At 50.3% G+C, this 11551-nt stretch overlaps 1 protein-coding gene across 1 annotated transcript in view; it reads left to right on the forward strand.

Moving 5' to 3' along the window:
- SMAD6 (SMAD family member 6) overlaps window positions 1-10985 on the forward strand; it is a 42438-nt gene extending 31453 nt beyond the window's left edge. Inside the window, exon 4 of the mRNA XM_050309544.1 lies at window positions 7893-10985. Within this exon, the coding sequence (XP_050165501.1) occupies window positions 7893-8434 (542 nt within the window). The 3' untranslated portion in view covers window positions 8435-10985. The remainder of the gene's footprint in view (window positions 1-7892) is intronic.
- The last annotated feature ends 566 nt before the right edge of the window (window positions 10986-11551 follow it).

An 11551-nucleotide genomic window follows, 5' to 3' on the forward strand; every position in this document is an offset into this window, starting at 1 on the left:
CACAGCCTGCCCCGTGTCCTCTGTGAGCTCCAAAGCCCAAAGTTCCCAGCTTTGGTGGTGTTTTGGGAAGAGGGTTGTGCGTGGTCAGCTGGGACATCTGAAGCAGGCCTTGTGTAGGGGAAGATGAGCATTTCCCTCTGGAAAGGGCAAATTTGGGTTGTTAACAGAGGGAGCAGAGCAAAATTTGGGGCTGGGGCTCTGCTGAGAGCGGTGCAAGGAGGTGATGATGTGCTGCCTGGCCTTTGCAGGACAGCCCTCCTGGTTTGGAGGAGCTCATTGCCCTTGGATTATCTAACAGCTGGATGAAAAAGGCATCCTGTGCAGGGTTAGTGGTCCTGCTGCTGCTGTTGGGGATGCTCCCATGTTCTTAACAAGTGTGGAAAATGAGGAGGCTCAAGCATCTCCAGGAGCATTCCTGCAGCTGGAACAGGCTCCCCAGGACAGTGGTCACAGCACCAAGCCTGACAGAGCTCAAGAAGTGTTTGGACAATTCTCCCAGGCACAGGGTGCTTTCCACCCTTAATGATTCCATGACTTAATGCTGGTGTGACCCAGGCAGGGCTTTGGTTTGGGTGCAGCCTCTGGACCATCAGCCTGTGCTGAGGAGATTCCCAGGCTCAGCTCCAGCGCCCAACGTGCTCTGCCCGAGAGGCTCCATGGAGGTGGAGAGGGGTGTTATTCCTGTTTCTCTTCAGAGGGACCTACTAATTAGTTTCTGCTTTTAAAATGCTTTGAAGCCTCAGCCGAAACTCCTCCGTGAGCGAAAACTATGATTATTTATATTTATCCCCTTTCCCAGAGCCTCTGGGATGCTCCGTGTGCCGCAGCTCTGGTCACTGGGCGGGTTATCTCCCCCCCTCAGGGCACCAGGTGGGGTTTCTGGGCACCTCAAATTCCTCTGCAAAGCCAGCATGGGTTCCCGGGTTCGAAAGGCAGAGGAGAGCTCGGGAGGTCCCGTGGGATTTGGCCATCCCAAGCTCTGGGATTGCAGCAGGCGGCCCCCGGATTAATTACCAGCGTGGGCTGGCGCGGGGCCAGGCGGGAGCGGCGCAGGGGAGGGAGCCTTGGACATCACAGCAGGGAAATCTGCCACAGGCTGATTTATGGGGTGATTTCTCCCTGGTTCTCAGCGTTTTCCAAGCTCTGGGGATGAAAAAAAAAAAAAAAAAAAGGGATTGCACACATGATTTGTTTGGAGGAGCTGAAAATGTGCGAGTTCTCAACCTAAAAATGGAAAAAGGGGATTAGGGGTTTTTTTTTTTTCCCCCCCTTATTTTGTTCTGGCAGTCCTGCCCTGCAGAGGACACTTGGGGATGAGTCCTCTCCCCTCCAAGTGGAGTGGGTGCCTTTCCACCTGGAAGGAGGAAGCACAGGAAAAAAACCAACCCCGACTAGACGATGCTCAGAGGATTTTCACCAAACCTCTTTGATTTTACAGCAAATCCATTAGTGGGGACCTTCCCTTCCCCCCACCTCATCCCCCGTGTTTTCCACCAGCTCCTTTTTCTCCCCATTTTTCCATCTGGTTGGGGCTCTGGGCGAGGACACAGCGGACTCTCAGGGAGATGCCAAACATGACCCCGGGATTTGCTGGGCTTGGCCTGAGCCAGGGCTGGTTTCCAGCGGCAGAGAAGTCTCAGCCAGGCTGTGGTTGCTGATGGCTCTGGTGCTTTTGAGAACTGGCAGCCAGGGGAGGTGGTTCCCTTTTGGGCTCCTTTTGAAGGTGTATTTACGTTGTTGTGTTGGCTTGGACGTGCCAGGTACAAGCTGGTTACGTGCACAGCCCAGGGCCTGGGAAGAGATGAATGTGCCTGTGAAAGTTGCGAGCAAGAGGAGCTCAGATTAGAGGGAGACTCTGGGGGGGAAAAAAAAAATCACCTAAATCTCTGAAAACATTGGCATTTAGGAGTAACACATTAAAATGTCACTGAAAAATCCCTGAGTTGGGTTTTTCCAGTTTTCTTACTTTCGAGTCTTTTTCACCCTTGGCTGAAAAGAGCTTTGTAAACCAGGGGAGCTGGAGGGAAAAAAAACCTGCTAAAATACCTTAAAAATCACATTCTGGCCTGTGGATTTAGTGGCCAGAGAAGGTACATTAGAAGCAAACTCCTTGAATTTAGCTTGAAAATGCCCCAACTGATGATGACTTCCAAATTTCCGGGCAGAACTAAACATGGCATGTGTTTTTTCTTTGAAGGGTATAAAAAAAAATTAGCATGAGCTGATGATTTTGCAGAGTGGTTTCTTTTATGCAGAGAAAATTGTTTTCATCCTCATTCTTGGCATTGGCTCCTGTCCTTGTGTTGCTTTTGTTTCTTGGGCTGCCATGGAAATGTCCCCCTTTCCCCCCAGGCCTCTCCACACACCTCTTCCACCGGCTCTGGTGCTCGTCAGACCCTTTTTGGAACTAATTTAATTAATTAACCCAGTGCAAGTGTTCTTCTGAGTTAATCATCTACCGGGTTAACAAATTGAAGCGGCTGACGGAGGAGGATGGGGAGCATCAGAGCTCTGCTCCGAGGGGAAAACTGGGAGAGGAGGAGCAGGATGGTGGATCCTCTGCGGTGGATCCAGCTGTCTTTCCCTGCTGATGGTTTTTGTGGGATGAGTGAGCTGGACTCACATCCAACAGCCACGTCCAGCATGAGGAACATGCTGTGAGCAGTGCTGAGGCTGGAGGAGTTGGGACCCCACCATGACACCAGATTAATTGTAGTATAAAGTCACATTCTTCTTGTGGAGCTGAGATATGAGCTGGGCTCAATCCACACGTCTCAGTGGAGTAAACCAGAAGTTTGGGAGAGAGTTTGGTGCTCTGCAGCCTGGGAAGGTCCAGCTGGCTGTCCCTGTGGCTGACCTTGGCCATTGGCTGGGGAGCTGGTGACAGCTTTTTAGGGCCTCTGTGAACCAGGGAGAGGTTTATCTTGGTGAAAGCTGGGACATTCAAGGATCCTCTGCTAGTTCTGGGATTTAAGGACAAGGTTCAGGAGGAAGATTAGGGCTGCCCAGCCTCCTGCTTGCACCTAACTGCCTTCTCCTCACATGAGCCCATTGTCCTGGAGAAACCAGGAAGAAATTTGAAGAGGGGACTGAATTGTCCTCGTCCTCATCAACACTTGCCATGGCTTCCATGTGGAGAACCTTCTGCTCCCTCTGGTGTCTCCAGGGCCACCTCAGGATGGCAGCCCAGCTCCTGCCTCCGTTTGCTCATGGAATTGGGATGTTCCCTTAAATATATATATTGAAACCAACACTGGGGTGCTCCCATGGGCCGAGGCAGGACTCACCAACTCCTGCAAGGGTGGGGAGGTGCCTTCAGAGCCTCCCGCTCCCAGTGAGCATGGACAGATGGAAGGTGACCAGTTTGTGTCCCCAGGGCATCTGTGTGGGGACCCCTGTGCTGGGGACAACCTTGAGCTCCCCCCCATCCCAGGGGCTCTGGGGCTCGTGCCGTGGCTGCAGCGTGGGGGCTCTGGGGGGGCACAGTGACACATTCCAGCTGGAACTTGTAAGGCAGAGGTATTTTAAGTATATTGGCTTAACCAAAATGGTTGTGAGCTTTGCTGGGGCAGATTGACAATTAATTTCTTTTTTTTTTTTTTTTTTTTTTTTTTTTTTTTTTTCAGGGCCATAAAAATTCCATTTCTGCTGTGGAAGGTTTTAACCCCTTCCTTACCCTGGAGCTTTTTTCCAAGGGCATTAATGGGGGATTATTGTAACTGATGGCTCCCTGGTGAACTGTTAATAGATTTTTTTGGGGAAATGTGTGTGTTCTTTGTGCTGGGCTTTTTATCTGGACCTTGCTCACAGTGACCTGTGTATGGTAATAACCTTCCCTGCTCCTGTGTGTTGGGCAGTGTAAATACAGAGCTGTGCTGTGGCAGAGGGGAGGAAAAAGGCTGAGCATGGACCTGAGAGAGTCTAAAGTGGGATAAAACTGAATGGCAAGACGTTGGGAATGGCCAGAGAAGCGTGAGGCTGCCCTGTGCCACAGACAGACAGGAGGAGGGGACATGTGGGAACGCTTCTGACTGTCCCACTTCATCTCCAGGTGCCCAGCTGTGCCTTCAAGTCCCTGTCACGTTTGGAGAGGGCAGTGATTTATCTTTTGTGGGCATGGCCTTCCCCGTGGGCGCCTCTTCAGTGTGTTTTGAGAAGACCTTCCTCGCAGCCATATGCTGGGGGGGCCGTTTGACCTGCTGAGAGGAGCTCTGGTGGCTTTGGAAGAGCCGAAGCGTTGAATCACAGCTATTTATTTCGTGTGTTTCGTGACCTGCCCATGTTTTCCATCCTGCTTTTAAGTGCAGCTTCAAGCAGTGGGGCTGTGCAGCGTTTTTGTTTTGGAAAAAGGCATCTTTCTTTTCTCTTTTCGTGCGCTGCTTTGAACTTTACTGGCAGAAAACGCTGTCAAATCACAAATAGTCTCAAACCTCAAGTTATTTTCTTTACCTCCACACTCGGCAGGGAGCGACAGCAGCGGTGCTGCTCACACCAGGAGATTTACAGTGTTTGCTCTTTGCATTTATTCCCAGACCCTGAGCTGTGCAAGACTCTTTTCCCATTAAATTCCGGGTTTGATTCTCCTATCTTGTTTTTTTTATCTTAAAATTGTTTGAATTCCCTTTTGGATGTGTCTGCTGCAGCGGAGGAAGGAGTAAACACAAGCTGGAGTTTCAGCCGTTCCATCTGATGGATGGAGGTGGCTTTGATGGAGGAGATAGTCCTGACTCCACCCTCGGTGGAGCTGCTAGAAGTTGTAGCTGCCTACAATGATAGTTGTTAAAAACACGTCGTGTACCACTACGGGACCGAAATATTTTCCTTTCTTCAAAAAGCGAGCTAACAAGCCTGCCTCTGTTCCAGCAGAAAGGGAGGGGGGGTGGAAAGAACAAAAAGTGGATTTTCTTGTCTCTGCTTAAAGGGCAGGGTGGAAAAAAAAAAAAAAAAAAAAGGAGGAAAAAGTGGAATATTTATTTAGAAGGCAGAGGATGTGGTTCTGTGCCGGCCACCCCTGCTGTCTGCTGAGTGGTAGTGGCTGATGGCTGGAGGCGAAACTAATACTTGGCAGGGGATGAGACACAGCACAGGCCCCCCTGGTCTGGGGGCTTGCTGGAGTGCTTGCTTTATGTCAGGGCTGTGGGATGAGTTCATCTTTGCAGGATTTGGTTGAGTGCACTGGGAGATGAAAGAAGGGAGAGGAACCCACCACGGCCCGGGGAGTGCTGGAAGAGGGACCCTCCCGACAGCTTTGTGCAGGCAGAGGCTTCTCAGATGAGCCTTGTAGTGTCTCCTTTTGGGGGTTTTGTTTGCCTGGGGGTCACAGGCAGGTTGCTTTTGCATCTGGTGAGTGGATTTTAAAGCCTTTCTTCCCCACTTCCCCTGCCCCCAGCCAGGAAAGGTGGGTTGGAAAGGAAACTTCTCACTGCTTGAGGTGGAGTTACCTCAGATGTCCTGACGTGTTTGAAGGAGCACAGGGCACCTCCAGGAGAGTGCTTGGAGCTGGCAGAGCTGTCACTGCCAGGCAGGAGCTGGGATGGGATGACAGAGATGAGGAGCACATTGACAGGGGGATGCATTCATGGATGGATGGATGGATGAACTGTGAAGCTCCTGCCACAAATTGCACAGAAATGGTTTTAACGGAGCTATTTCAGATGCAGGAAAGCAGGAGGTGTAAAAAAAACCTCCCCTTGTTTTCATGGATGATTTTGCCAAAGTATTTGCCGTTTTCTGGAAAGCAGAGATGACACCAGGGCTGGTGGCACCTCCAGAGAGATGTTCTTGCAGGACAGACACAGGTTGAATCCTGCTTTGCTTTCCCCCCTCGTATGTTAATTTGCAGTAAACCATGGGAAACACCTCTTTAAATGTTTATTGCTGCCTGTTGCCCTGATTAATTCAGCTGATGGGGAAAACTGGAGTTTTGAAGTTGCCCCATCCTTAGTCTGGAAGGGAAATTCAGGGGCTGAGTGGTAGTTCCTAAAAAATGCAATAACAAGCTCAGCTTAGCTAATGAGCATGGAGGGCTTTGAGGAGGTTGGGAGGTTAAACAGATGCAGAGCTCGGTAATTGCTACCAGCCCCCAGATGAAAGGCCCTGAGCTGGGCTGTGCCCCCCTCCCCCCCCCAGACCACTTGAGTGGGACAACAGCAAAGTTTAGTGCTTTAGGAGACTTTTGGGAGCGTCTGTGTGGGAAAAATGACTATGGAAACTGGATGCTGTGGAAGATGGATGGGTCTCTGAGCAACCTGGTCTAGTGGGAGGTGTCCCTGCCCATGGGACTGGGATGATCTCTCCCAAAACCATGATCTGTGAAGGGGTTGGTTCAAGATGATGAGCGCTGCCCACAGCAATGGACTTCCCAGTGACCCCCTCCCCCCATCTCCCCTTAAATTTACATGGTTACAACTCAAGTGAAATCCAGCAAAGCCGCCTAATGCAGAGCTGGTTGATGGGGAGGGGTAATTTGAGCCTGAACAGAAGCGGGGCTGGAGGGGCCGTGCCTGAAAATCCAGTGTGTCAATGGGCTCTCTGGAGCAAAATAATGGCATCACCCCATGGGTGAGTTAATGGGACGTGATGGCACGGAGGCACCGGGGTCAGCAGGCCGCGGGCGCGCCAGGGATTGTCAGGGAGCTTAATGCCGGGCACTGAGCTCGGAGCAGAGCTCCTGGCTTGGAATTCCAGGCTGCTTTTCTGTTAGCTGGTGCTGTAGGAGCAGGAATGATGCTCAGCAAGAGGTTAATTCGCCCTCTTCGGGGCTCTTTCAGGGCTGAGAGTTCCCGTCTTCCTTCTGGAGGCATCATTAAGTGTGGAGGCATCGTGGATTAAACAGCTGTCTGGCAGTGTCTGTCCCCTGCCCCAAATGTGATTCCTAGAAAGATGTTTCTTGTTGTCTGCAGAGACTTCCTTCCAGTGGGTTTTTAGGAGGACATGTGTAGTTCATAGCAGCTACTCCCCCTTGGCATGAAGCGCTTCCTCAGATTTCATGTTCCCTGTGGGAACATCGGCGTCGCTGTCAAGGAATATTTACACAGTGGAGATAATGTTGGGTCGCTCATCCAGGCATGTTGTGGACATGCCTGTGCCTCAGCTCAACACAAGCTGGGCTTTGAAAGTGAGGGTGCAGCACCACAGCAGTGCTGGAGGAGCTTGGGGAGCCACCAGGAGGGGTACAGGATCCCTGCTGGCTCTTGGTGGGAGACATCCACATATCCTGAGGACACGGGGTCCTGGCTGCTGGACCCAGAACTGAACGTTAAATTTGAGAGACAGAGATGTGTTGAGCTCCGTGGGGGCTGGTGGGTGTCTTGTTGGGTCAAACCTTGCTTGAGCCATCTGTCTCGGTGGTATTTGACATAATTAAAGATGAGGTTTGGGGGGAGTGTGACCTTTGAGCTGAAGGTGGACTTTGGGTTGAGTACAAGCTTTGGGTTAAGCGTGAACTTCGGGTTAAATATGAGCTTTGAATTGAGCACAAGTTTTGGGTTGAGCACAAACTTGGGGTCGAAGATGGACTTTGGGTTGAGCACAGGTTTTGGGTTAGGCATGAACTTTGGGTTAAATACAAACTTTGGCTTCAACATGAATTTTGGGCAGAGCATGGAGTTTGTGTTGAACGTGAATTTTGGGTAGAGCATGGAACTTGTGCTGAACATGAATTTTGGGTGAGTGTGGAGTTTGTGTTGAACATGAATTTTGGGTGAGTGTGGAGTTAGTGCTGAACATGAATTTTGGGTGAGTGTGGAGTTAGTGCTGAACACAAAAGTTGGGATGAGCACAAGTTCAGTTGTCAGGCGAGCAAAGCCGATGGGGTGGGAAGAGCCTTTTCCCTTCCCCTCCACACCTGTCATTTCCAGGTGGTCACGGAGTGTCCTGTGTTGCCCCCACAGATGCCAGCACGTCGCCCGACGCCGTGAAGAGGAGCCATTGGTGCAACGTGGCCTACTGGGAGCACCGGACGCGCGTGGGCCGCCTGTACACAGTGTACGAACAGTCTGTCAGTATCTTCTACGACCTACCTCAAGGAAACGGCTTCTGCCTCGGACAGCTAAACCTGGACAACAGGAGCGAGACTGTGAGAAGGACTCGAAGTAAAATCGGCTACGGGATCTTGCTCAGCAAGGAGCCGGACGGCGTGTGGGCCTACAACCGCAGCGAGCACCCCATCTTCGTCAACTCCCCGACACTGGACATCCCCAACTGCAGGACCCTCATCGTGCGCAAGGTCATGCCGGGCTACTCCATCAAGGTGTTCGACTACGAGAGGTCCTGCCTGCTGCAGCACTCGGCTGACCTGGAGTACGCAGACGGGCCCTACGACCCCAACAGCGTCCGCATCAGCTTCGCCAAGGGCTGGGGGCCCTGCTACTCCAGACAGTTCATCACGTCCTGCCCGTGTTGGCTGGAGATCCTGCTCAGCAACAACCGATAACGCTCGGCCCTCTCCACGAAAGGAAAGACAGCGCGGGAGGAGGGGGGGGAAAAAAAAAATACCCTACAAAAATTAAAAAAAAAAAAAAAAAAAAAAAGACACAGACTATCCCAAATATCATCTACCTAGATTTAATATAAAGTTTTATATATTATATGAAAATATATATTATACTTGTAATTATGGAGTCATTTTTACAATGTAATTATTTATGTATGGTGCAATGTGTATATGGACAAAAAACGGAAAATGCACTTTGGCTTATATAATTCTTTCAATACAGATTTTTTTTTTTTTAAAAGAAGAAAAAAAAAAAAAGAAAAATTATACAGCAAAAAATAGGAGAAAGCCCTAATTTTTGATGTATGTTTTTTTTTGAAATATTATTAATACCCAGACAAAAAGCTAATACCAGTCACTCATTGATAATAAAGTATTCGCATTATGGGGGGGGATTTAATTGTCTTTTTTCTCCCCCCCCCCCCCAGCTGAAGGCTAACAGTGTCTGCTGGGGTGCTCTGCAGTCAGGGGAGGTCCAGAGGGGTGCCCTCTGTCTCCCATCCCAGCCAGGACCCCAGAAAGCCAGTAAATAAGTTGGGAGGCTGCAGTTGGCTCCAAGAGGAGGGTGAGTGAGGACAGCTGGAGAGCAAAGGGAGCACTTGGAGAAGGGGAAAGGAAAGTCTCCTGTACCTGTTGTCACTCAGGACGGTGTCTCTGATAACACAGAACGTGGTGAGGGTGTTCATGCTGAAGTTTGGGCAGGTTAATGCTCCTCAGTGCAAAGAGAAAAGCAGAAGTTATTGTGGCCCTCAAAGCTGCCCAGTAGGAGCAGTTTGGAACATCAGCCTTTCACACAGGGCTTGTGTGCAAGTCCAGCACCTCCCCAGACGTGTTTTGTGGTTGAGACACAAACAGGGGGTGTGGACAACTCCTGCTTTGGGGGATCCTCTGTTGGAGTGTGGTCTGAATTTCAGGAGCCTCTCCAGTAACTCAGAGGAAGGGATTGGATGAGTTGTGTGCAGGTTTTTTGTCCCACAGATGTCCCAGTCTGTTGTCCAGGCAATAAACCGATTCAGAACTGTTTGGGAAGAATGTATTTGCTCTGAGGAGCAGTTGCAGCCAGAAAAGTGTCCTGGGCAAATGTGCTTGTCTGGGCTGATTTACACTCTGGAAATACTGGATAAAATCAGGCCCTTTGCTTGACTTGTGCCTGAACTCCATCCCTGTCAGCACAGGGCACCCACGTGCTGCCAGGGGCAGGTTGGACGCTGGCTTGGCTTGGTTAGGGAAGTTATTTATTGCCAGGGAGCAGCGCTGCCAAGTCTTGGACTCGTGTTCCAAATCCCTGTACCTTGGATTTCCATGAAGTCCCAGCCTCTGGAGTGCAGTGACTGGGAAGCACCTCAGCTTTCAAGGTCACAGGGGGTGTTTTTGTCACCTTTGTATTTGCAGAGGAAAACGTGCAGTGAGACCTCCTCAAACTCGGAGTAAAACAAAACAAGACCCAAACTTACTACTCAAAAGCCCTCCTGAGTGAGGATGGGGAATCCTGGAATGGTTTGGGTTGGAAGGAACCTTAAAGCTCATCTCATTCCACTGAGACACTTTCTGCTATCCCAAATTGCTCCAAACCCCGTCTGGCCTGGCCTTGGACACTTCCAGGGGTGGGGAAAGGTGGGCACTGCATCCCACAGGGAATCTCACAGAGCTGGGTGGATGTTTGGAGAGACCCGAGCAGAGCAACGTCCCAGTGACATTTCCTCAGTCATTTTTCAAATTACAACCATATTTGATGTTTAATTGGGACCACATTGGTTGAGTTTCCTGCAGCATCACTATTAATACTTGACATCATGGATTTTTGTTTGTGTTACAGCCATTCTTAGGGAACGGTGTCAAAACACGTCACTCTTGTTTAAAGCAGCTTTCAAGAGCTTTGCAGGGATTTTTTTTTCATCCCTTTTGGCTTGGGTTTGGTGGGTCCTGCCATACCACCCCCCTCCCTTGTGGTATCACTTTCCTGTGGTCAGTCAAGAGGCCATTTTTATGTTTTGGGGTGTTTTTTTAGGAGATTTTTGTTAACACTCTCCTCATTTTACCTGGGAAGAATCAGCCAAAAGCTCACTTGCTTCTCCCCATTTCCTTTACTTTTTCCCAGCATTTCCCACCACTTCCCAAAAGGTTTAGCATTCACATCCCAAGCTGGCTGCTGCCTTCCTCCCTGTCCTGCTCCTCCTCCTCGTGTGCACACAGCGATGCAGCAGCACCATCATTACCCACTCCATCCATCTTCTGGACAGAACAGCACCAAGGCTGCACGTGAGGGTTAAATTTGGGCTTCCCCTTGTGCAATCCCCTGATGGTGCTTCATTTTTCATTACTCATGTGCTTCCTCCAGGAACAAATCTGGAGTTTTATTTTGACAGCAAGGCTTTAAAGGGAATAAAAAAGGATTTTAGGGTGAGGCAATGAAATAAGTATCCTTTTCTGTCCCATTTTGCTCCTTTAATCTTACAGTCATTCACGTTTAGGATTCTTTAAAGAAGATTTGGGACTTCAAAGCTCTTGAACTCCACGCTGGACGATCTCAAGCTCAGCTGGAGCCTTCCCTGTGCACTGGGTTTGACCTGAGGGGTGTGAGTTGACACCTTGGAGCAGCCCTTGAGGTGGCTGTGGGTTGAGGGCACTTCCATCAGGGAAAGATCGGTTATTTCCCTGCCAGGGTTTGCAGGAGCAGCTGGCCATGGTTGGACTTTATTAACAAGCTGATGGGTTTCTCCTGTGCCCACACACAGCTGTTGGTGTTTGCCCATCTGCCCCAGCCCCTATAAAAGCAGGATGGCCACAGCCCTTCCCTTTTTCAGCAGCCTCCTGGGGTTTTCTGAGTGCGTTTTCTCCTCCTTCCTGAAGGAATCGTGGTCTCCTGGCACCTGAGGTAAGTGGCACGTTCCTTATTCTTGTTCCTTCGAGGTCTGTGTGGTGTTTTGTCTGTGTTGTAAGGGTAGAAGTCCAAGCAGCCCCTTGGCAGGAGGTGCTCGGGCTGAGCTCCTGGCGCTGCCGTGGGTGCCTCAGGGCTGAGCTGCTGCAGGGTTTGTGTGGTCCCTTTGGAGCTGGAGC

This window comes from Myiozetetes cayanensis, unplaced genomic scaffold, assembly GCF_022539395.1.
Source record: "Myiozetetes cayanensis isolate MyiCay16 unplaced genomic scaffold, myiCay2020 scf14, whole genome shotgun sequence".
NCBI classification, from domain to species: domain Eukaryota; kingdom Metazoa; phylum Chordata; class Aves; order Passeriformes; family Tyrannidae; genus Myiozetetes; species Myiozetetes cayanensis.